At 41.0% G+C, this 26684-nt stretch overlaps 1 protein-coding gene and 1 pseudogene across 2 annotated transcripts in view; one reads left to right on the top strand and one right to left on the bottom strand.

Annotated features, from left to right (window-relative positions):
* Positions 1-254: 254 nt before the first annotated feature.
* On the bottom strand, positions 255-377 carry LOC116084018 (annotated as a pseudogene).
* A 4145-nt stretch (positions 378-4522) lies between these two features.
* The window catches only part of Spata9 (spermatogenesis associated 9), a 30375-nt gene continuing 8213 nt past the window's right edge, over positions 4523-26684 (top strand). Inside the window, exons 1-3 of one of the 2 annotated variants that reach the window (XM_031360390.1) lie at positions 4523-4708; positions 4866-4954; positions 13831-14058. In XM_031360390.1, coding sequence (XP_031216250.1) covers positions 4648-4708; positions 4866-4954; positions 13831-14058 — 378 coding nt within the window. In that variant the 5' untranslated portion in view covers positions 4523-4647. Of the gene's footprint in view, positions 4726-4865; positions 4955-13830; positions 14059-26684 lie in introns of both variants that reach the window. The other variant, XM_031360391.1, reaches the window with a different exon arrangement.

The following is a 26684-nucleotide window of genomic DNA, read 5'->3' on the forward strand; positions in this document are numbered from 1 at the left end:
TGCATTATGCCACTTGGCAGGGGTCATCTCAGGTATGATCTGCCTCTCCAGACTTTTGCAGTACTGGACTGATGGTCATCCCAGGCTAGCTCCCTGACCTTGCCCTATGGCATGGGACTGGTGGTAGTTTTGTGCTCACTCCAACCTGGGAGCCATAGTCCCAGGTTAGGTTCTTGTAGTCTCCAGCTTGCTTTCAGCCCTGGGAGCCCATCTGGGCCTGCACAGCACCAGACTGGTGGTCCTCTCCAGCTCTCTTTCATAGGCAACTAATCATTCAACTGTTTATAGGTCAGAACACTGAGCATAGACATAACCTCTCTACTCTCTGCTACCTACAGACACACATGTGAAACAGCAGCCACTCCTATAGGGGTATGTACTTTTCTTTACTTAAAAGAAGGAAAAAATGGTCGACTGGCACAAATGCCTCCTCTCTGGAGACTAGTCTTCATGGTACCAGAAGGCACGATGCAGCTTCCAAAGTAAGGAGGCAACCAACAGTCTCACACAGCTACAACACCAATGATCAACACTGATAATGAGCATGGTACAAAAACCTGAAGGATGTAGTAACGGTACACATACTTTGAGGATAGCCAACAGCTCTGTAATTAAATTTAAGACCACTAACAAGAAGGAAACCATGCCTAGTACTGGAAATCTAGCCAACTGCACAGGGCTAGTGAAGTCACAGTTATTGAAAGAGAGTCTATAAACCATCGCTTTACTAAACCAGCACAATCCCTAGTAACAACATATAAACATTTGTGATACCCACAGATAAGTGGAATCTTTATTCCTGCTCAGGGAAATTTCTCCAACAGATGGAAAGGACTACAGAAAACCATAAAAAACCAAAGTTCAGAGTTGTAGAGCCTTGTCCCACTGGATATAGTTATAGAAAGTCCCACAACTATGGCCCAGGGAACATTGTAGAGGAGTGGAGAGAAAGATTGTAAGAACTAACTGATCAGTGAGTTTAATGGAGTGTCTCTCCTAGTAACGTCAGACTCTACACCCATAAAGTCTCACCAACATGAGTCACCAGCAGTCTCCCAAACTTGAGTTGAACGAGGAGGACACCAATGGATATGAGACATGAGAGACAAGGAAAAAACAATAAAACCTCAACCCTACATAAAGAACAATATTAACTGAAGAATGCTGGGCATAGGAGAGCTAGTTTTCTCCAGGGAAGAGCACACCAATTAGTTGTCCAGTGCCAAAGTTATGGCAATTCTCTCTCTCCTTTTTCCAGTTCTTAGTTCTCACAAATCTAAAGGTCCTGCTCTGTCTCCATTTGCCCAGCCATTAGCCACTGGCATCTTCATGGATTGATCAAAAACAAGTTGGGGACAAGGACCTTCAGCATTTGAACATGCAGATTCTTGATTAAATCAAAGCATTAGAACCCATACCCAATATAATGCTATGTGACCTTGCTCCTTATTTTAAAACTATTGGTTGAATAAAGATCCCTACAGTGTAACCAGGCGGTGGAGGCACATGCCTTTAATCCCAGCACTTTGGAGGTAGAGGCAGGTGGATTGCTGAGTTTGAGGCCAGCCTGGTCTACAGAGTGAGTTCCAGGACAGCCAGAGCTATACAGAGAAGCCCTATCTCGAAAAAAAAAAAAAAAAAAAAGCAAAACAAAAAGATCTGTACAGTGTTGGAAAAGAGGTAGGTAGAATTTCGATTCTTTGGCTGTGAGTCTGAGGAGGGCCACGAGGAGAAAAGGTGAAGGTAGAGAGAAGAGAAGACACCATGGGGTAGGTGAGTCATGCAAATATGGCCATGAAGGCTGGCCAGTTAGAGCTAAGAACAGCCTATATGGAACATAACAAGTTATAACTTGGGGTTATTGTTTAAGGAAATAGACATTAATAGCTTAGAAAGTAGATATCTGTCCAACTCTATTGCTTTAAAGACTTATTATAAATATAAAGGTTGTGTGTCTTTTATCTAGGAACTGAATGATCAAGGCCAAGTAGAAACCCCTGACTGAGATTAAATATTAATACAACAGGGGCTGGAGAGATGGCTTGGTGATTAAGAGCACTGACTACTCTTCTAGAGGTCCAGAGTTCAATACCCAGCAACAATGTGGGGGCTCACAAACATCTGTAATGGGATCCAATACCCTTTTCTGGTGTGTTTCAAGACATCTACAGTGCACTCATATACACAAAATAAATAAATACATCTTAAAAAATTAACTCAACATATTGGCACCCAACATTGTGAACCACTCAGTGGGTGCTAGGATTCAAACCCATGTCCCTTGGAAAGCAGCCAGTACTTTAAACTGCTAAGACATCATTCCAGGTCATAAGTCTACTTTTAAATTAGAGAAATGTTTTATGTCAAACGTAGTTCACCTTTCCAGGTACTGGGGAATACAGAAATGAAACATTCATCTCAAAATATGAGCAAGTCGTTAATGAAAGGAGTCATTTTTCTAAGTTCTCAGGAAACAGAGTATGACTTGTTCCTATTCCTAACTGAATGTAAGTTTCCATGGCACAAGGATTTCTCTCTTTCAACAAACACTGTGTGCTGTATGTGGTGTGTGTGTGTGTGTGTGTGTGTGTGTGTGTGTATGAGTGTGAAAAGTATGTGAGTGTGAGTACGAGTGTGTATGGGTGAGTGTGTATGTGTGAGTTTGTGAGTATGAGTGTTATGAGAGTGTATGAGTGAGTTTTAAGTGAGTGACTGAGTATGTGTTGGCTTTCCTGCTCAGATGGTAAGGTGTCCTGGGATGCCAGCCCAGAAACCACACAGATCTAAGATAGGAAAGGATACCAATGGAAGCACATCTGAGACACCAGAGTCACATAGCTCTGAGAGGGGATCCTCTTCTACATAGGCAGTGCTGCTCTCAGGGGAGGGTATCCCCAGCTGAGCTGGGGAGCTGAGGATCTTCAGCACCAGTCCACCACTTCCCCTCTTCCCTTCTTCTCTTCATTGTTTCTTGTCTTCCCATTAGAGTCACCTCAGGCAGCAAAACTCATAAAAGAGGTTTATTTGGAGGGTCTGGAGTATGAAGGAATAAATCCAGGGGTGGCTGTCTTTCCTCCTGGTGAAGAGTCCTTTTTATCCCATTTTGTCTCCACTCAGAAACTAGGCCATAAACCATTGGCTACCCTTCTTAGATGTAAGGTACTTTGCTTTACACAGCTGATCTGCCTGTGTGGGTTGCTCTGAGGCAAGAAGCTGCAGTCTCCAGTTTAACACCTTATAGCAAAGCAGCAGGAGACTCTAGGAAAGGGAGGCCTGTCCCTGCCCTTTGTTCTCAGCAGTTGTACAACTTTCTGAGTGTGTGATCACATGGTAAAAAGTTCACTACACGTCTGCACATAAATTAAGGCCATCAGTTGAATAATAGGTTTATAACAGAGAATGTCTACATGCATATACACTAGGAATAATTATCTGACTAAACAGTCATCACTTGTTACAAGGTTACAGGTTCATGGAAAGTTAAAAACCATAACTAAGCTGTCCTTGAAGTTTTATATAGATAAACCCAGTCAATATTTCATTTTCTGTCTTTTCGCCTTTGGTGTATATCTTCATTATGACCTTTGATTAATAGTGTTTTATAACCCCTTGGAATGTGCTCTATTGTTATTTTAGGAGCAATTAAGCAGCTCTACTATAAAGGGGCTTGAATACCTTTGTCTGCATCAGTATTCTGAAACGATAGTGACCCTAGCATGCTAATTGTTTCTGCAGAATAAGTGCTTTTTGTTTTTACATATTATCTGAATCGGGGGTCTTTCTTCAGTGAATTTTGGACCCTTATACTGGGAGCAGACAACAGGGAACTAAGGAGATACAACCTTTAATATAGGGTTTCTTAAGGGACAGAGCTTTCTAGAGGAGATTTTTCAGAGTGAGGATTGGTGGAATTTCATTTCCTGAGCAGGTGGTTTTGTTGTTCAGGCTTTTCACCTAAAATTAGCCTAATCTGGGAAGGGTCATATTGAAGAACTGGAGATGACCTTTGTGATAGTTTCAGAGGCCAGAACCCCAGTTTGACAGTGAGTGCTCTGGGGAAGGATCTTGGAGCTCCTCAGGCTAGGGACTGGCCACATCCCTGCCTTGAGGGTTTACAAAGTTTACAAACAATACAAACTTTACAAAGGGAGCCCACTGCCTTTCCCTGCCACTTGAGTGAATAGCCACAGTGTGTGTGTGTGTGTGTGTGTGTGTGTGTGTGTGTGTGTATGACTGTTTATGTGTGAGTGTGTGTGTGTGTGCTTAACACTGTATATGAAGTATTTCTTTTAAAACCACATTCCAACTCCCTTTAAAGGGAGCTTTGTTTTCAAGTAATCCATTAATTTAAGTATCACTATAAAGTTTAGAACAAAACTCAATCTGTAATATAGAACTTCCTAATATGACTCATTTTTCAGGTTCCTCACTCTCCCACTCTTGCCTCTAAACGCATTTTTCTTCCCACCAATACAGTTATTTCAGAAGGTTCTGTAACAAGTTCTCAGAAGTTCCATTGTTTAGTAACAAAGAACCCCAGCAGTGAACCAGTGAGCCAACAGGTTCTGTTCTTGCTGGTCTGAGTGAAAGACATCCTATCTCAGACCTACAACTCACTAAACTGGTGGAACCAAGTTACGGCTCATCATGGAAGTCAGACCTATTGGGTGGATCTGTGGACAGGTGGTGAAGAACTTCTCTGGAAGACGTACGGCTGATCCTACTGTAACTGGATTATGGGCATGGGCACAACTGGGAACAAACCCTCAGGTTCCCCTGTGTTCCCTGTATTGTGGGAGGAGGGCCAGTGTTCTACATTCCTGCAAATGTCACAGGATATTTTTTCTAATTTCTCCTTTTCTTAGTTGAGGGGCTCCAGAAGGCAATCATGGACCTTATAGATGAGTTTAAAGATGATCTCCCTAACATCTTAGGATTATCAAAGTCTAAAGAGGTAATGTGATTTATGAGCTTCAAAAAAGACAAAGTATGTTATTATTTGCATCATACAAATCATTAATATGGAGATAAGTAAGTAAAGTTAAAAAAGTACTAATTTGTCCACAGAAAAACCAATTTCAAATTTTATTTCCTAGGAAGAGCCCTATAGATAGACCAGAAAGTGAGTGAGATAGATTAATTATGATTAAAGATGATCATTTTGCCATTAGATTAAAAATCTGGAGGTCTTTCAATCAGAAACTGACAGTGTGGTTTACTTAATATTTACTCAATTATAAAATTGTAAAATAGTTAGAAATACTTTGGTAAAATCTAATGTAATTAACTGAATACAAGCATATAACTGAGATAAACTAATACTGAAAAGTAAGAGTGTAAATATGTATGTGCTAATGTGAAAAGAAAGTACAAATATCTACCAATTTATACAAAATATGCATACACTGTATTTTTAAAGCCTCTGTCCCAAAAAGGATGTGGAAAAGATAGACTATTGAAATTGAAGGCAGAGGGAATTTTGAAGATGCGTTTAAAAAAAGAAAAGGCAGTATCTTCTCTAACCCAGGTATCTCCTTTGAAGTACAACACACTTTATATAACACTGTAAAAGCCAGACTTGTGACAACGTCAAGGGTTTAGTCCAAACCAGAAGGTTTAAACAAACATACCAAAAGTGCCCTGAACAACATGCCTATCACAAAGTCTGTGCATTTCATTAGGAAAAGTGCTGGATCTGTCTTAGCCAGTTCTGGAGATTAAGAACTGTTGAAGATTTACCAAATTACCCCTCTATCACTTGGGACTAGAAAAAAAGAAAAAAGTATATAGAGACAGTAAAAAAGAACATGGTCCCTTGTCAGTGGGTTTAATGTAATAAAGACAGGGTTGTAATGGTAAAGTTAATAAGGTAATTTAACCTGGACCCAGAATATAAAAATCTTGGGCGCCATGCAACAAAGGAGGCTAATCTTTCTTCTAATTATAACACAAATATGACAGAGATGATTTTGAGGATGGAAGTGACATACAAGTTTTACACTGAAAATGATTCTTAGGGTGAGAGAGAGAGAGAGAGAGAGAGAGAGAGAGAGAGAGAGAGAGAGAGAGAGAGAGAGTTCAGTGGGTCAGATTACTTGCTGTGCCAGCAAGAGTTTGAATCTCCAGCACTCACATAAAATCCAAGTGTGTCTGCATGTGCCTGTAAACCCAGCATTTTGAGTAAAGACAGGTGGATCCTGGGATCTCACTGGCTAGTCAGCCTAGCTAAAAGAATAAGGTTCAGTGACAGACCTGCCTCAAAATATAAGGTACAGAACAATAGAAGAAGACACAGGAGACCCTCCTTTGGCCTTTCCATGCATACATGAACACAGATATGTGCATATGTCACACACATATATAAACACACACAAAAGAAACAAGTTCTTTCTCTATTGATAATTTTTTCTTAATAGTGGCAAAGTTTCTAGTAAGATTCTGTTATAAATTGTTTCCAAGAATATTGGGAATATAAGATGTGATATACTCAATATATCATAAAGTTGACATTGGGGGATGGCAGGCTAAGCAGGGGTCAAGGAAGACTGCATTTCTTGAATGGCTGGAAGAATAATCATTCTATTAAGTAGTGTAGGTGACTATGTGAAGAACAGAGAGATAGAATATAATAAAATTATTTAAGTTGAATTTTGATTCAAAGGATATAACATATTGTGTTTAATCCATGCAGTTGAGCTGTAAATTGGAGCTACTTAGCTTATTGATCTGAATGTAGACTAACAAAGAAAATAACTCTTCTTCATTTGGGGAAAAAGGATTATGTTAAAGTGTGAGTTCCCAGTTGAGCAGTAGTTGGACAGTATACTGGTGTTGGCTGGCTGAGCAGGACAAACTAAGGCTTGAAGACTCCAGGGGACAAACCAAATTTAGTAATTCCAGATCTTTAATTTAGAGTCTAGTTACCTCCTTTCTTTGCATTCCCCTGGACTTGGCATAAAGTATTTTGAAACACTAGAAACTTCTCTTGGCCATACTCTGGAGTTGTAATAGAAGAGATGCACAGGTGTCCACAGTAGACTTAGGATGTAAATGCTTAAAGTGGATGGTAGTGGCAATAATTCTTGAAAAAGCCTCAAGGGGAGTCCTCTGAGGTAGAGACATGCTATAAGTGCCCTGCTACTTTTTCAAGATGTGCTTCCTCCATTGCTAAAACTAGAGACATTGAGACTTTGTTCAATCAAAAAATTAGATTTTTTTATTAATTTGTTTCTTTAATTCACTTTAGATCCTGATCACAGCTCCCCTCTCCTCCCAATGCCCCCCTCAGATACCCCTCCTCCAATAGCCTCTTCCCTTCTCCTTTGAGAAGGGGATGTCTCCCCTGGGTATCAGCCTACCCTGGTGCATCAAGTCACCACAGGTCTAGGCCCATACTCTCATACTGAGCCCAGACAAGATAGCCCAGATAGGGGAACAGGATTCTGTTTCTTTATATTCCCTTTCATCTTTTTCTGTCTTCAGATGGCACCAGATATAAGACCATGATTTCTATTCAGATACATAGCTGCCAACTCCCTAAAGAGAGCTCTATGTCCTGTCCTGTTCCTAGCACCTAATTTATTGACTTATGAGACTAAGGCCATTTATGGGAGAACACAATGACAGCTTTTGCCCATTTTGAAATCCATGGTTCTTTTTTCACCATTTTCTTTGCTAACTTAGTGACACACACCCACTCATATGTGTGACATATACAAAGCACAGGCTCTGTGTACAGGCTAAGACTTAGGGAGTCCTTTCAAAATCACTTACTTCAGTGGTAACCCTTCCCGGGTCTCTTAGCTCAGCTTTTGTCTGAATTTGACAAGAACAAGTTCAACTTTCACAGAACACTCTTGATTAAGTTTCACAGATGTTGAAAAGGAAAAGGGAGTGAAGATGGTGGGCCAGAGTGGGAAAGCTGCCATCTCCACAGGCCATAGGCCCACTTTGCTTTCACACAGAGCTCAAGAGCAACTGAGCCAAAGTAAGATGGGATTCTGACTGTGATGGTGTGTACTTGCTCAGTCCAGGGAATGGCACTGTTAGAAGGTGTGACCCCTGTTCTAATGCTTAGAATGTTCTAAATGCTTAGAATATGAAATGGAGCCAAATCCTGTGTTATAGGAGATAGCAGATTAAGGGAATGGATTTTGTAGCAAGATACTACCCAGCTGAATTTAGATCCAGGCATGCTGTTACACACCTTTAATTTTAGGAGATTAAGCCAAGCAGATCTCTGAGGCCAGCCTGGAACAAAGTTCTAGGTAAAGAAAGGCTTAAATCCAGGTATGGTGGTACATACCTTTAATCTCACGAGACAGGCATGCAGATCTCTGAGTTCAAGGTCAATCTACAGAGCAAGTTCCAGGACAGCCAAGTTTAGGCAGTGAGGGAGTTGGAAAACAGAAAACTGGTAAGATACTAAAGGAGATCATGTTGCAGCCACAGGAAGCACAGGAACTGGGTAGCTTTGAACATGTGGTTCTGGCTTTAGAGTGAAAAATAAAAGGGAATACTGGGATAATTGATGCTTGTTAGCTGGAGCTAAGAAATTAGTGTTGATTAAGAAGAGACCAGCATCACTGAGGTGAAATCTTCTGGGAAGTGTTTTCTGAGAGTACAAAGAAACTGTGTTCCAGAGATAGCCCAGGATGTAACTCATGCTGCAGCTGTACTTGGTAATCTGTAAGAGTCACTCAGGTGGTACTGGTTTTGAAGGCATGAAGAGGTCATAAAGAGGAGCTGAGGCTTGGCACTGTGAGAAGTCATGGGAAAACCATTGGTAGGTACAGCCTCCGTTGTAGTTTCCAGCCAGCATGGAAGGGGTCATGCAAAGGATTTGAGGCTTGGCACCATGAAGATAGCCTACGAGAAGTCTAGTTACAGCAGAAAACCCTGGTGTGTTGGAGATGCCAGTACCATGGGATGATCACCAAGAACAGCAGCAGCAGTGGAGTGGATCAACCTGAGCTTAGAATGCTACTGAGGGCAGAGCTGGAGAAGTGACACCAGCCCTTTGGAGGAGCCCAGAAGATCATGTGTGGATCCCAGACACCGGAACAAGAAGCTCTAACACTGAAGCTGCCTTGGAGACATCAAGATGTTCAAAATGCCAGAGCCCTGGGATACCTGCTGAGAAAAGCTGCTAATGGAGTGGAACCAGCCCAGGAAAAGAAGTTAGTTACAGTCAACAAAGTTGAAAAGGAAGTTGGAGATCTGAAGACTGCTTTGACACCAGACATGGAGATGCAGAGTTTGGAGTTTGTCCAGCTGGTTTCCTGTCTTGACTCAGGGATTATGATTAAGTGATTGGATGAATCTCAGAGGAGACTTTGAACTTCAGACTTTTAACATTGTTGATACTGATATAGACTACGGGACTTTGGAAGTTGGACTAAATGTACTTTCTTATTATGCTATGGCTAGATATGGCCCCCATAGACTCATGTGTTTGAACAAGCCTAAGGGGGCCAGGAAGTAGAATGTGATAGTTTGTATTTACTTGGCCCAGGAGTGGCACTATTAGGTGTGGCCCTGTCCATGTAGGTGTGGCCTTTTTTGAGTAGGCGTGGCATTGTGGGTGTGGGCTTTAAGAACCTCATCCTACTAGCTGTAGGGAAAACAGACAGATGAGGATGTAGAATTCTCAGCTCTTCCTGCACCATGCCTTCCTGAATGCTGCCATGCTCCCACCTTGATGATAATGGACTGAACCTCTCAACGTGTAAACTAGTCCCAGTTAAATGTTGTCATTTATAAGTCATGGTGTCTGTTCACAGCAGTAAAAACCTAACTAAGACACTGACATGGATTTTAATTGGGTCTCTAAGCTTTATGTGCTTGAAATAATGAGAGTAAGCAAAACTGGAGGAAAGGAACTGTTCAGGTGGCTATTCACTAACCTACAGAAGAGATGGAGGGGTGGGAGGAAAGGGCCAAATTCTGGGACTATTCAAAGGAAAAATTGAATAAGCTTTACTGACAGGCTGGTTTTATACAGGGGGGATAGTAATTGCTGTGGTATAGAAATGAGAGTTCAGTGTTAAAACCACTGACAACAAAGATATGGGAAGGACCTGAGAAGTGGGAGGGACCAGGCCAAGAATGTATTCAAGTGGATGAGGTTAATACGGAATCTGGAGCACAGTGCCAGAACCCATTAGAGACTGAAGCAAGTTTCTTTTAGTAAGCAGCCTCTGAGCCTCCAGGGGTTTGGTGGGTGATTGAGTTCCTGGCATCTATGAACTGCTCAGATGATGCTCAAGCTGCAAAGGAGCATCCACCTTGCTCAGATGACAGTCAGGCTCCAAAGGAGCACCACCCACCTTGCACTGGTAACCAGATTCGAGATGCTTAGGCTATCTAAGAGAAAACCAGGAAACAGGCATGAAGATCACTCATGTGGGATCAATATTTTAACCCCCACAAATGATTTGCTTAACAAACAAACAAACAAACAAACAAACAAATAACATAGAATAGGCAGTAGAAAAAGGGGAAGAAATGCCTGGCAGCTGAGAATGAAGAACCCTCCCTTTTCCCTGTTAGAACTGATGAAGAAGCTTGTTTATACTACTGTGACATCGTAAGCATGTCGTCCACCTTTGAGGACTGTAGGTGGGTGCTTCTCCCTGACATCTTTTTGTTTATGTAGTGCAGGAGAGAACCACACCTGCATCCCTCTGCCTTGGTTTGCTTTCCTACATCAGTTTCCTGTGAGGCAGGAAAAAAAATGTCTCCTTGAGAAAAATGCAATTCCATGGTTTGTGGGAGGGAAATTAAAAGTTGCCAAGATCATTGTGTTGTTGGAAACAAGTCCTTGAAAGTTACATGGGAAAGGTTTTGTTTGTTTGTTTCTATTTTCTTTTGTCTTGTTTTAAAGAAAGCATTTAAATAGGTGTGCAGGGCAGCTCACCATCAAATTGTAACAACTAAGCATTAGAGAGAAACAAAGACCATAGTCATGAGGCACAGATTAAGACCCAGAGACAGCTAGGATTTCATGATGACTTCTGTCTTAGAGTTTCCATTGCTGTGAACAGACACCATGACCAAGGCAACTCTCATAAAGGACAACATTTAATTGGGGCTGGCTTACAGGTTCAGAGGTCCAGTCCATTATCATCAAGGCAGCATGGCAGCTTCCAAGCAGGCATGGTGCAGGAGGAGCTGAGAGTTCTGCTTTGTGTGTTTGTCTGTTTGTTTGTTTCTAGACAGGATTTCTCTGTATAGCTCTGGCTGTCCTGGAACTCACTCTATAGACCAGGCTGGCCTTGAACTCAGAAATCCTCCTGCCTCTGACTCCCAAGTGTTTCAGTTAAAGGTATGTGCCATCACAGCCCAGCTGAGAGTTCTGTATCTTGATCTAACAGCAGCCAGGGAAAAAACTGGCTCCCACATGGCTAGGAGGAGAGTCTCAAAGCCCACCGGCAAAGTGATACACTTCCTCCAACAAGGCCACACCTCCTAGTAGTGCCATTCCCTGGACCAGGCATATTCAAACCTCAGCATCTAAATATGTCACTATTGCAATGTAGGCTGGCATGAAATAATACTGTTTTCAACAAATGTCATGTTTTGATCAACCTAAATTATGTGAGCCCTACATAAAATTTGACATGACCAAATTATCAATGATAATTAACCTTGTTTTTATATAAAGACAAAAAGCAAGAAAGAAAATGTAGAAGGGGAATTAGACTGATTGATATGTCTAGTGGAATAAATCAATTTGCTTAAAAGAAACAGATGGGGACAATCAGTGGCTTCAAGCCATGGTCTGAAGAACTGGGGGTGTGATAGTATATGCCAGTACACAGGGGCAAAGGAAAGAGGGTCTGGTCAGGGCCATATAATGAGTATGAGTCCAGATTTTCTTAGAAAGCAAGACTGTGTCTCAGAAAAAAACAGAAGAAAGTAAAAGATCCTGTAGAGACACTTAGAAAATTAGAAGAGGAATCTGTAGAAGATGATCATTTCACAACTGCCAACATGGTAGAGTTCCCAAACACTGATCACTTGAAAAGGAGACAAAGTTTGTAAGGTGAAACTTCACATGTCCCATGTCTGTTTGTCCTGCCAATGTGACTGACTACTCTTAATAATAATTACAGTGAGGGAGAACATAGGTAAATTGTAATCACAAGTAAGACAAAGCTAGTGCCGAGGTGCCTGCAGGGGAAGAGTAGAGAAGGGTGAGCACGGCACCACACAAGGGAAATGGACCAGCAGACATCAGAGCATCAGCAGGACAGGCTTCGAGACTTCCCTGGCTGGCCTTCAACCATAGCCAGGAAGAAAATGGTGTGATGCCACTGCACCTTTGTGCTGGTTCGCTCGCTCTGCTTTTAGGTTGCTTCTTCTACACGGTTTGGGAGGTTAGCAGTTTGGTCAGCCCACTGTCTAGATGGCACTAGCTGCTTTAGCTGTTGCCTGGGAGACTAAGCCCACCCACCTCTGAGACTTTTCAGAAAAAGTTAACAGAACTAACCACATCAGAACACCAAAAACAGGGCAAAAATACATCCTCGGGAATGGGTCAGAAATTCTGAACAGTAAGAGAAATACTGAAATCACATGATGTAGATTTCTTTTTAAAGTAAATATGCAAAATGTTAGCTCTTAGGCAGACACATGACAAAACAATACAACTTATCAGATATTTCGTTTGTGTATATTTAGGTTTATCAAAATATTACAGACTTTGTAGCCAATGCTTAACCAGTATTTCCTAAGTTATGGCCAGATAACCTCAGATTGCTTGGATTAATGATAAGACTGCCTGTCTGTTGCCTGGATGCAGCCTAACCACACTCTGTGCAATTTCTCTGTCATTAACTACTGGGTATAACACACAAGAAACCATACGCTATGATGATGCTACTACAGGCTCATTAGAAATTACTACAGTTTCTGAAGATTTGACATACAGGATTTTCTTAGACCCACAAAATAGATCTGCATGTAAGGCATTTTACTTTCCTTTAAATCCTTTCTACATATTATATATGCTCACTAGTTTATAACTAAAACACTTTAAAGTAAACTTGTAAAAACATTTGTAGCATTTAAAATAAGTACTGTTGCTTGAATGTTTAGGATAGTGAGTAATCCTTGAATAAGAATTATTGTTTACAGTGGAGCCTGGAAGCATAGGACTGTAGTCCCAGGTAAACAGGAGGCTAAGGCAGGAGGATTGCCAAGTCCAAGGTATGACTGGGTCACAGCATGAGTTCACATACAACTTGCACAACTTATGAGATCTTATGTTAAAGTAAGAGTAAACAGAGAGCTAAGACACAGCTCGGGATGAAATATCTACTTATCATGTACAAGTCCTTCGGTTCACTCCTAAGTCCTTGGATGAAAGGAGGCAAAGAAGGTGTGAGAGAGAATCATGCTTATTTTTACAGCAACTTCTAACATCAATGTAAAAACACCATGTACACACCCCCACCCATGTAGGCACAGTGGCAGCATATGCTGTTAATCCCAGCACTCAAGGCAGGCAGTGATGGGCAGATCTCTATAAGTTTGAACTCAACCTGGTCTACATATAAAATTTAAGGTCAACAAGGAGGACATAGTGAGACCCTGTTTCAAAAAAACAAACAACAACATAAACCCAGAAAGAAAATGAAAACATTCTATCTTTTGGTTTATTCAATGCTTGATATTTATTGTAAGGAAAAATGAATGTGTTCATAATTATGGGTGTTAGTGAATTTATGAGGTGTAATTGTTGGACTGAGTAGATGTAAAGGCACAGTGTACAATGTAGTTGTATACATATATTAGATTCTTTTCAGAGTTTTTTTTTTTTTTCAGAAAAAAGATCCAGTGCAGAAAACATCTAAGGTCAAAATGGCCCTTGCTTTAGCCAAGATCAACCGTGGAACGTTAATTCAAGGGTTAAACAGCATATCCAGCTCCTCCAAATCTGTGGCCAAGCTTCTGCAGCCACGTCTGGCATGCAGACTCTTAGAACTGAGGAGCATATCTCACCGGCTGCTGAGAGAGGTGAATGTGGCAAGGCAACCCCTAAACAACATACCGGTAAGCCCAGGCTACATCCGCATGAGCAGAGGAACCTTTCTAAGGATTCATAGCTGACCCGAGTGTTGGAAATCAGTGACCACAGAATGATCAGCCATAAACATCTATATCGCCTCTTTCAAGGCTCAGGAAACATCGTAGGGGTGGGACAGAAGACTGGAAGAAATGCAGTGAAACCCCACCTTCCAGACAAGACATGCCAGTTGCCCCCACGCACTCACCGCAGCTGAGGCTACCTACTTGCACAGGGCTAAGCCCACTGATACTCCATCATCCATTGGAAAGGGCTCATAAGGCTATAGACAGTAATGGCTGCTAAAGAAGAGCAAGGGCTTTTTCTTGAGTTGGACAGGCATAGGTAAATTTCTCCAAACCTATGCTCATTCAAATATCCCAATTAAAGGTAATGGGCTACTCTTCCCTCTGAAAGGTGTGAACATAGGAGGGGATTTGTTGGGAGAAAAGGTGTCAATGATCGAGGGAAAGGGATAAGACAGAAAAACAGGATTATGATCAAAGTACACAATATTAGACAGAATTGTGAAAGAATAAATAGCATGTTAAAAATAAGACTGTAGCCGGGTGGTGGTGGCACACACCTTTAATCCCAGCACTTGGGAGGCAGAGGCAGGTGGATTTCTGGGTTCGAGGCCAGCCTGGTCTACAGAGTGAGTTCCAGGACAGTCAGGGCTACACAGAGAAACCCTGTCTCGAAAAACCAATAATAATAATAATAATAATAATACGAAGAAGAAGAAGAAGAAGAAGAAGAAGACTGTGGTGGATTGGGTTCCTTCATTTGAATGAAGAACTGAATATAGTACAGTTCCTTGTTTGAGTCTGAAGGGGAAAGTGATATGGACTTTATCTACCTTATTATTTACTTGAGTTGTATAAACCTGTCCATTACAAATAGTTCAAAGTAAGTATAAGCACTGACTACTTGTGTCAAACCTAAAAGGAATTCTATAGTGAATTTTCTTTTCTTTTCCTTTTTTTCTTCCTTTTTAAAAAATATTTTTCTTGGATTTCTTTTATTAGATATTTTCTTTATTTACATTTCAAATGTTATACCCTTCCCTGGTTTCACCTCCGAAAATCCCCTATCCTCTCCCCCTCCCCCTGATCACCAACCCACCCACTCCCACTTCCTGGCCCTGGCATTCCCTTATACTGGGGAATAGAGCCTTCACAGGACCAAGGGTCTCTCCTCTCATTGATGACCAGCAAGGCCATCCTCTGCTACATATGCTCCTGAAGCAATGGGTCCCTACATGTGTACTCTTTGGTTGGTGGTTTAGTCCATGGGAGCTCTAGGGGTACTGGTTGGTTCATATTGTTGTTTGTTCTATGGGGCTGCAAAACCCTTCAGCTCCTTGGGTCCTTTCTCTAGTTCCTCCAGGGGGAACCCTGTGCTCAGTCCAATGGTTGGCTGAGAGCATCCACCTCTGTATTTGTCAGGCACTAGTAGAGCCCCTATATCAGGATCCTGTCAGCAAGCACTTGTTGGCATCCACAATAGTGTCTGGGTTTGATGACTATATATGGGATGGATCCCCAGTGGGGCAGTGTCTGGGGGGCCCTTCCTTCAGTCTCTGCTCCATACTTTGTCTCTGTAATTCTTCGCATGGGTATTTTGTTCCCCCTTCTAAGAAGGACAGAAGTATCCACACTTTGGTCTTCCTTCTTCTTGAGTTTCATGTGGTTTGTGAATTGTATCTTGGGTATTCCCAGCTTCTGGGCTAATAACCACTTATCAGTGAGTGCATACCATGTGTGTTCTTTTGTGGTTAGGTTAGCTCACTCAGGATGGTATATTCTAGTTCCATCCATTTGCCTAAGAATTTCATAAATTCATTGTTTTTAATAGCTGAGTAATACTCCTTTGTGTAAATGTGCCACATTTTCTGAATCCATTCCTCTGTTGAGGGACATCTGGGTTCTTTCCAGCTTCTGGCTATTATAAATAAAACTGCTATGAACATAGTGGAGAATGTGTTCTTATTACATGTTGGAGCATTTTCTGGGTATATACCCAGGAGTGGTATATCTGGGTCCTCAGGTAGTACTATGTCCAATTTTCTGAGGAACCATCAGACTGATTTCCAGAGTGGTTGTACCAGCTTGCAGTCCCACCAGCAATGGAGGAGTGTTCTTCTTTCTCTACATCCTTGCCAGCATCTGCTGTCACCTGAGTTTTTGATCTTAGCCATTCTGACTGGTGTGAGGCCGAATCTCAGGGTTGTTTTGATTTGCATTTCCCTGATGACTAAGGATGTTGAACATTTCATTAGGTGCTTCACAGCCATTCAGTATTCCTCTGTTGAGAATTCTGGGTGCCCTTGCATTTGGAGCATAGATGTTCAGAATTGAGAGTTCTTGGTTGATTTTTCCTTTGAATAGTATGAAGTGTCCTTGCTTATCTTTTTAAATAACTTTTGGTTGAAAGTCGATTTTATTCTATATTAGAATGGCTACTCCTGCTTGTTTCTTGGGACCATTTGCTTGGGAAATTGTTTTCCAGACTTTTACTCTGAGGTAGTGTCTGCCTTTGACACTGAGGTGCTGTACTAGCTGGTTTTGTGTCAACTTGACACAGGCTGGAGTTATCACAGAGAAGGGAGCTTCAATTGGGGAAGTGCCTCCATGAGACCCAGCTGTGGGGTATTTCCTCAATTAGTGATCAAGGGGGTAGGGCCTCTTGTGGGTGGTGCCATCCCTGGGTTCTATAAGAGAGCAGGCTGAGCAAGCCAGGGGAAACAAGCCAGTAAGAAACATCTCTCCATGGCCTCTGCACCAGCTCCTGCTTCCTGACCTTCTTGAGTTCCAGTCCTGACTTCCTCTGGTGATCAACAGCAGTGTGGAAGTAAGCTAAATAAACCCTTTCCTCCCCAACTTGCTTCTTGGTCATGATGTTTGTGCAGGAATAGAAACCCTGACTAAGACAGGTGCATTTCCTGTATGCAGCAAAATGCTGGGTCCTATTTACATATCCAATGTGTTAGTCTGTCTTTTTTTGGTAAATTGAGTCCATTGATAAGACATATTAAGGAATAGAGATTGTTGCTCCCTGTTATTATTGATGTTATTTTTATGTTTGTGAGGTTATCTTCTATTGGGTTTGTTGAAAGAAGATTACTTTCTTACTTTTTCTAGGATGTAGTTTCTCTCCTCGTGTTGGAATTTTCCATGTATTATCCTTTGTAGGGCTGGATTTGTGGAAAGATATTGCGTAAATTTGTTTTGTCATGGAATATTTTGGTTTCTCCATCTATGTTAATTGAGAGTTTTGCTGGGTATAGTAGCCTGGGTTGGCATTTGTGTTTTCTTAGGGCCTGCATGAGATCTCCCCAGGATCTTCTAGCCTTCATTGTCTCTGGTAAGAAGTCTGATGTAATTGTGATAGGTCTGCCTTTATATGTTACTTGACTTTTTTCCCTCACTGCTTTTAATATTCTTTCTTTGATTTGTGCATTTGGTGTTTTGATTATTATGTAATCAGAGGAATTTCTTTTCTGATCCAGTCTATTTGGAGTTCTGTAGTCTTCTCGTATGTTCATGGGCATCTCTCTCTTTATGTTAGGGAAGTTTTCTTCCATAATTTTGTTGAGGATATTTACTTGGCCTTTAAGTTAGGAATCTTCACTCTCTTCTATATCTATTATCCTTAGGTTTGGTCTTCTCATTGTGTCCTGGATTTCCTGGATGTTCTGGGTTAGGAGCTTTTTGCATTTTGCATTTTCTTTGACTGTTGTGTTAATGTTTTCTATGGTGTCTTCTGGTCCTGAGATTCTCTCTTCTATCTTTTGTATTCTGTTGGTAATGCTTGCATCTATGACTCCTGGTCTCTTTCCTAGGTTTTTATCTCCAGGGATGTCTTCCTTTGTGATTTCTTTATTGTTTCTATTTCCATTTTTAGATCCTGGATGGTTTTATTTCCTTCACCTGTTTGGTTGTGTTTTCCTGTAATTCTTTAAGGGATTTTTGTGTTTCCTCTTTAAGGTCTTCTACCTGTTTACCTGTGTTCTCTTGTGTTTCTTTAAGGGAGTTATTTATATCCTTCTTAAGGTCCTCTATCATCATCATGAGATGTGATTTTAAATCCGAGTCTTGCTTTTCTGGTGTGTTGGGGTAACCAGGGTTCACTGTGGTGGGAACTCATGGGTTCTCATGATGCCAAGTAGTCTTGGTTTCTGTTGCTTATGTTCTTGTGCTTGCCTTTCGCCATCTGGTTATCTATGGTGTTAGTTGGTCTTGCTGTCTCTGACTGTGGCTTGTCCCTCCTACAGGCCTGTGTGTCAGTATTCCTGGGAGACTAATTCTCTCTGGGAGGAATTTGTGTTTGTAGCTCTGTGGCACAGAATCAACTCTGGGTGCAGAAGGAGACTGGAAGACTCCTGTCCCAGGCAGCTCCTTGGTTCGTGTGTCCTGAGGGTTACTGGGTGGGTTCCTCTGAGCAGTAGTGGTGGTCCTACCTGCACTCACAGTCCTGTCCACACTCCTGGGAGGCTCGCTCCCTCCCAGCACTTATTTGGGTATGGAGCCCTGTGGCAGAGGATCTGTTACTAGAAGCAATAGTGAATTTTCAATGTGGTTGTGTTTTGCATCTTACTCACAGAATATTGTAATGTTTTCAAAATAACCTTTGGTATGGTAGTTGAGTATATTCAGTTATAAACTTACTCAGTTGTACTTGCTAATATTTATTTTTATTTCTAATTATATTTTTTTTGCATGGCTTTATGAAGCTTCTGTGATTTTTTTTTTGTTGTTGTTGTTAAAATGTTTTCAGGCCTGAATTTTTTTAAACTTTATAACACAATACTTTGGATACTTCAATCTGGATGGTATTCAGAGCATCTAGACTGGTTCTGTAGGAAGACTGAGAGTCTTACAGAGCCAGGATCTCAACCCTAGGTGTATCAGTTTGAACACTTTGACTGAAAGGAGAGAAAGCAATGATCAAAGTGGGTTAAACCAAAAGAGAAAGTGTTTGCTTATACAAACCACCCAGACATAGCTGCTTAGATACAAAAGCAATGCCTACTTCTCTTCCTTTTCATGTCTTCATTCTTTTCTCTATATTCTACTTCTAGATTATCCAACATGACCTGTAACTGCCTGGTGGGTTTTCAGCCGTCCAGGCTCAAATAATTATGGCAGAAAATCAAGTCCTGGAGCCAGTGTTCCTCAGGTTCACTGGTAGAGGCTGGCATACATCTCAATGCTTGCCTTTAAACAAGGAAAGTGGGTTACATAAGATGGCCTAAGACAGGTTCCCTGCTTCCTCTTCAGAGCTAGGGTGAGAGGACTATGGAGACCATATGGCCTGAAAGTAGAGTGGGAAGAGCAGGCCCTCAGACAGAATGGATGCTGGATAGCCAGAATCAACAAACATTTCATTACGTAGGAGTCTATCTTAAAGTTTTACGTTTGAAAAAAAATCAAATATTTCAATTATTCATCACCCGAGAACAGAATTTATGGAAGGTTTCTTTGCAATACTTGATATTTAAGAATCACATCCTAGCCCTTTCGCTGTCTCTATATATAATTTTATTTTTTATTACATTTGGATATATTTATTTATATAGTATTATTGTGTATCCTTAACATTCATATAGATTACATTCTACTGTTACGTATCCTGAAAATTCTTGTTTTGTCTAACATTATTAATAAATGTAGCTAGAGTTTATTTTTGCTTCTCTTTGGTATTCCAAGATGAGGAAAGATAATCTAGAGTTTGTTACTGGGAGTATGAACGATTTAATTTCCAATTCCTTTCTTTTACAAACAGTATTTTGGTGAACATGCTTATAGATGTCTCCCTGTCCATATGCATGAGACTTTGTCTATGTATATTTCCAGGAGGAATTTTCAACTCTTACTAACTCAAACTGTACTGAGATAAGCTTTCTTGAGAAAATTCTGAGTTCTCAATATGATAATAACTAATTCAATTCTTGAAAAGCTTCCGCAAAAACTTGTTCAAATATTATGTCTTTGTCAGTTTCTATAAACTTTTTCTGACATGCCTATTAAGTATATTTTAATTTTATTGTGCTTGTTCCTTTATTAGTAGTATTGAGAATAGAAACAAAGACCAGGTGCATGACAGCAAGCACCCCATCACTGAGCTACACTTCGCCTTCCCATTTTACTCTATGCATCTTTATTTTTGTGCACCCCCACAAAAATAAAGTCTTTCCACACAGTGTCTCATTATGCAGCTCTGGCTGGTCTGGGGCTCGCTCTGTAGACTAGGATGACCTCAGTCTCACAGAGATCTGCCTGCTTCAGCCTCCCAAATTCTGGGATTAAAGGTGTGCACCATGGTGCCTGGCTCTTTCTCTTTTCTTTAAATCAACTTGAATAATTTGCTATGTTCAAAATGCTACCTATTCAGTGTATCTTAAACTTAAAACATATGTATGTATGTATGTATGTATGTATGTATGTAAAGGTGGCTGTCTGTGTGTAGAGGCCTAAGGTTGACATTAAGAATCTCCCTCAGTTTTTCTCCACTGAATTGTTTGAGACAGAGTCTGTCACTAAGCCTACAGAGAGCTCAGGATCCTCCTCTCTCATTTTCTAGCACTGGGATTAACAAGTGTGTAAACAAACCTTACATTTTTAAACCCAAGTCTTCATGCTTGTATGGCAAACATGTTATTCAATGCACCGTCTCCTTCTTGCCCTACATTAATGACTTTGAAAAGAACTGTGGGTTCTTTCTCTGAGGATTCTGTTTGTTCTTTTTGTTTTTGTTTTTTCCCCCTCTCAAGTCTTAGAGAGCTTTCTACCTTTAAATTTTTCCAATAATCTTGAACATATTTGTGTGTGTATGGTCTTTCAAATGAGTATTCTTTGAAATAGTAGGAGCAACTATTTCCTTATGTTTTATGATTGTATTTAACTGGAATTTCCCTAGTAGGGTTCATATTAGTAAAACCTTCTGCACTTGGTAGCAGAGCTCTCCTGGAGGAATTTTGCTAGTGCCCCAGGGGCATATGGACAACCTGGGACTAGCCTTCGAGCATTTCCAGTCCAGGATTTTCTACACCATCCTGAGAATCTCAGACAGCTCTCTAAGGTACTATCCCAAAAGGAAAATGCCAGCCCCAGGCAGGGAGCAACTTCTTCCCCTACTGTTGTGCTGGTTACAGCTTGAGTCTCAGTCTCCCTGAAACTGCAGCTCAGCAAATCCTTTCATCCACCATGTGTCCATGCACTCCTCAAATGCTGCTGGGCATTAAAATTCATCTAGTAAGGACCCAGAGTGCCCGAGATATAAGCTCACAAGCTACTCTGGCCATTCCTTCTTTGTTCTTGGCACAGGGATTTATCTTTCTTTTTTATAGACTTGGCCTTACATGAAGTTTTGGGATTTTAATTTTAAATGGAATTTCTCAGTGGTTTTGTGTGAATGTTTCCACATTAGCTCAGCCTGACATGTTACTAGACCCATCTTTCTTTCGGCCCTACTTACAATCTTCTTTTACAATTTAATATAAAAATGCCTACATTCTTTTGGGAAGTAAGTAAAGTATAACTTAACCTCTCAATTCAGCAAATATTTATTGAAACCTGACCTATGAAAGCACTAGTTTAGGTACCAGGCATTCAGAGGTACTTCATCCTTGCCTCATGGAGCTGATAGGAACACATGTAGATACTGTCAGTTGAATGTAGTAAGTGCATGACTGAAGGGCGTAAAGTAGATTGTGGAAGGATCCAGAAGAGGCATGCAATTTCAGAACCTGAAGGCCTAGTGAAGGCATATATAGAAGCATGAATGTGAATGTTAGGCCAGAGAGTCAAAGGCACGACGAAGGGATGCATGAGGTGTGAAGCATGGGATGATTGCTCTGTGGAAAGAGCGTCTCCATGGTGCAAGTGTGCTGAGTGTGTCTTAGTCACAGCATGGAGAAGCTACACTCAGTCTTAACAATCCACAGTCAATTTTCCCAGCTGCTTCCAGGTGAAGCTTTAAAGGAGAGAGTTTCAAGGAGGTAATAGCTGGAATTAACGTTCAAAGGAATAAGCCATGTGACCACCTGGAGGATATCACTTTATGTAAAAATGGCTGTGGGAAAAGTAGATGGTCTAAAGGTTGTTTTCAAGTGCCCTGTTGGGTCTCTGATCTGAGAGTGGTGAATGATAGAAAGAAGCAATTTTTTTTTTTTTAAAACCGGGAACAATTTAATTAGTTCTACCTAAATTCTTTTATTAATATGAAATACCAGCAAAGCAGATTATTTCCCTGTAAAACATGGAAATAGAGAAGCATCTTCATTAGGACATTGACAATAACTAGAGTGATGTTTGAGCCATTTGGTGTAGTATAGGGAGAGCTAAGATTAAACTTACAGTAACAGTTTCCTTAAAATGAGAGAGGAGATAACTGGCCCAGAGCCCCTAAGACAGACCCCTGGGTCTTTAGAATGGGTCTGGAGCATTCGAGTGTTTCTTAGCCTATAAAATACATACACGAGCTGCCAAAGACCTAATCTACACTCGTTACTTAAAGAATTGCAATGGCCAGTCATGAGTTGATGGAGGTTTGGCCTCTCCATTGCTATCTTGCTAGAAATCTCCCTTGCATCTGACTCGACAGAGTGATGGATGCTGAGTCATGTTTCTTCTCTAGTTCTTCCAGGTTCTGCAGAGCTAAGACTGCAGTGATAAGAGAGTAGCTAATGATGTTAAGTCTCAGAAATGGAAAACTCTGAGTGGAGAATTCTCTGGAGGTTTCCGACGTCCCTAGCACCGGTACTTCAGAGTGCTGTGTCCACCCAGCCTGTGAGCTGCCTGGCTGAGCAGAGCCTGCAGCTGCTCTTGCTGCAGTGACCTAGATAATCAGCTTAAATGCTGACTTCAGCCAAGACACGTCAGCTCCAGACATAGCTGTTGATTCTGGAAGGCCGATCAGTGTGGGTCCCAGAATTAAAAGCTCTTTCTGGGTCGAGATGAGATGACTGTTTGTGTTGTGTATAGGCATCATAGGGGGACGAGGTAAAATGGGGGCAAAGCGTGAGTGAACCTGAAGTTCCATACTTCCCAGATATATTATTCAAGCCAACTGAACTCATGCCTCTTTTCAGACTGAGGTGAGCTTTCTAAAAACAACCCTCCCCGCTCCCTCACCACCACCTTCCTTGCACCCTTCAGCGTGCCCAGCTAAGAGTTTAAAGTACAAATATCAGGACTTCTGTGGATTCTTGATGGGCCTGTCTCAACACTAACCTAGGAGGTATGATTCAGACCTGGGGAAAGAGGACATTTCCCCAAAAGGAGAACTTCTCCAAAAACGTACTACTCCAAGTTGGCCAAAAAGTTAGGGCATCTGATCTCTACTGGACCATTTGAATAAAAGCTTTCTCAGGAATAATGTTCAACAAGATGCTAACCAAAGCTTTCTGTCCTGTGGAGTGCTAGGAGTCTTACATGCAGAACTGTGATGAGTTACACAGAGGTATGGCCATGTCGCTCTTGCCAACTTGTATGAAGCCCCATGTTCCTGGCCCACCTGTTCACAGCATCAGCAAGTCTGACAATTGTCTATTAGTCACAGAATGAGAGCTGTCCCCGACTCTTCTCCCGTCCCCCAGCAAGGTGATTCTCAACAACATGAAAGCAGTCAGACCTGGGAATTCTTCACCCTGCCAGTTATGTATAATTAAATCTTTATTTTCTCAGCTGCTCAAACAAGGCTTTCTTGTAATTTATGTCATTATTAGTGGAAAGAAAATGAAGACAGGTGCTTCTTTATAAGATGAGACTGTCAATTATATGAATAGAGTTTAAAGATGGAAATTTTTCCTTGTCTTAAAATGTATATATTGTACATATTAATGTAACCAAACTAAAAAAAATATTAACATGGCATTGATACTATACTTTTTAAATATATAAATGAAATTAATAAAAAGACCAAGAACATGTAAATAAAGACTTTTTTTTTTTTTTTTTGGTTTTTCAAGACAGAGTTTCTCTGTTTAGCCCTGGCTGTCCTGGAACTCACTCTGTAGACCAGGCTGGCCTTGAACTCAGAAATCTGCCTGCCTCTGCCTCCCAAGTGCTGGGTTAAAGGTGTGCGCCACCACTGCCCAGGAAGACTCTTATTTTTCCAAACATCTTCTGTTTATTATTTTTTCTATACATTGCTCCTGCTAACAGGCAGAAATGAAGCAAGGTGGTTTACAATGTAAAAAACATGCACTACATGTATCTTAATCAGTGTTCTATTGCTCTGAAGTGACACCATGACCAAGGATTTGGTCTTATAAAGGAAGGCACTTCATTGGGTACTTGCTTACAGCTTCAGGGGCTTAGTCTGTTGTCATGTTGGGGGGCATGGCAGCAAGCAGGTGTGGTGCTGGAGAAGTAGCTGAGAGCTATATCCTGATCTTCAGGCTAAGAGAGAGAAACAGCCTGGCATGGACTCTTAAAACCTCCAAGCTCATCCCAGTGACACACTTCCTCTAACAAGGCCACACCTTTTATTCCTTCTCAAAAAGGTCCACTCCCTGATGGCTAAGTATGCAAATCTATGAGTCTATGGAGCCAACCTTATTCAAACCACCAAAGCATGTGAGCCACAAAACTGGAGAATATTTTTTTGCTGGTAGCTACATAAGTTTTAGAAGAAATGTATTTCCTATGGGAATGCTAGAGAATTTGAAAGCTATAAGATACTGAAACTAGTAATCCTTAGGTAATATACAAAATTAATTACTCACAGGTGTATCAGGCATCATCAACACAATACATTTTGAACTAATCATCTTAATTACCTTTTGATAAGAGAATCAATCTGGGGGAAGTGTGTAGTGGAACAAAGTAGGATTTCTTACACAGGTACCTCTTTTATTTTGTTATATGAGACTTTCTACTGATCCCACAGAGACCTTCCCCCATGCACACAAATCAAATGTCTTTTCCTCTACAAAGAGGTGTCTCGTTGGATTATATCTGCTTTTCTTTCTCTTGCTTTTTACCTGCATGTTTATGTCCTGTAGCCCTACAGTCAGGTTCAAAAGCATGCTGCCATTCCCATGTTTCTGGGAAAAAAGAAAACAGAGCCTTTGATTCATTTCCCAAAGACTCCTTAGCCAGGGTCTCTGAGACATTTTCCAACTCGACTTATGGAGAGAGTAGCCAAAATTAGAGAAAATATATTTCCTACGAGGATGATTTATTACAGAAGTAGAAATCATTCATTGTACGCAGTAAGAAGACACTGATTGCTATATCTGGGTGTTGGTGTGGCCTGAAAAAGGAAAGAAGGAAACAGTTCACGTGACACCCCCTCACTTTTAGCTGAGAGGCCTCTTGGCCTACTATTTGTTTCTGCATTCCATAAATCCCTTACTAAGAGCCAAGGAAATACTGGTGGCCAGTTTTGTTCTTCATTCAGAAGTGGCAGCAGTCAGCCAAAATGAAACGTGCACACTTACAGTTTAGACATTGCTAACACAATACCCTGTGCTTTTTCAACTTAACCGGAACAGTACAGAAGCAGCTAATCTTTCTGAACCTGTGCTCCTGCCCCACAGATTTTGTAGAGATTAAAACAATGCTAGTAACACTATTAGAAGAAAAGCTGGCATACAAGAAGTATTCTATAAAAACGATACAAGGTTGTACTATTCAAACAAAGCCATTACAAGTTTGGTGTATTTCTGTCAATATTTTCCTCTAAAAATCTAGCTGTATTTTTATACATAAAAGATGGATAGAATTCTTAAATTCTAAATCAAAACATATGGAGTTATATAACCAAAAAGTAGGCAAACCGTTGAATGTATAACTCAATGAATTTTTATAAATTGAACACTATTTATGGTAGCCACGCCCTGAAAATCTCGTCCCTTCCTCAGCACTGACCTGGCCTGGAAGGAAGGAGTCCACTTTCCTGACTCCCACCAGCAGAGATCAGTTTGGCTCACTTTTCTTTAGAGTTTACCCCATTTGCTAGGCATACAGCTTTAACCCCATTCTTTCTCATATGCCATGAGATACCAATGTCCGTCATGACATTTAATACTACCCACGTGCAGGAGTTCCACTGAGTACTGTAAGCATGTCCTTGTCTTCTTAGCAAACCCTTGACCTAAACAGTGCTAGCTCCATCTCCCACTTTCTGCTCAGATGAACAGAGCCTTCTAGCAACACAGCCCACTGGTCTGATTAGGGGTCAAACCTGGGATGGGATTCCTTGCTGGAGCCTAACGTTCCTTTCAGCAGCTATGGAGGGTCACTGCTGTCTCCCTTCCCCTGGCTCTTGGTGGAATGGGAAAAACAAAAATGCCACCTTTATGAGGTTATTTTAAGGATAAAACTGAGTGTTTATAAAGCATATATTTGGCTTTGTTGCTGTTTTATTTGAGTTACGGTTGTTCTGTACTTTCCAGGCTGGTCTGAGTAGCTGTGACAATCGGCTTGCACTGCCACTTACAAAGTGAGCAGCATGACACCTATAACAGAATGAAGTGTTTATTCAATAAAATGTTATCATAAACATCAGGAGCATATTCTTAAAGATTGCAGAATATATTATTGGTTAGATTTCATTTTCCTAACCTTTCTGCTATCAGTCATTAGTCTAGTTTTTTTTTTTT

This window comes from Mastomys coucha, unplaced genomic scaffold (assembly GCF_008632895.1).
Source record: "Mastomys coucha isolate ucsf_1 unplaced genomic scaffold, UCSF_Mcou_1 pScaffold8, whole genome shotgun sequence".
NCBI lineage: Eukaryota > Metazoa > Chordata > Mammalia > Rodentia > Muridae > Mastomys > Mastomys coucha.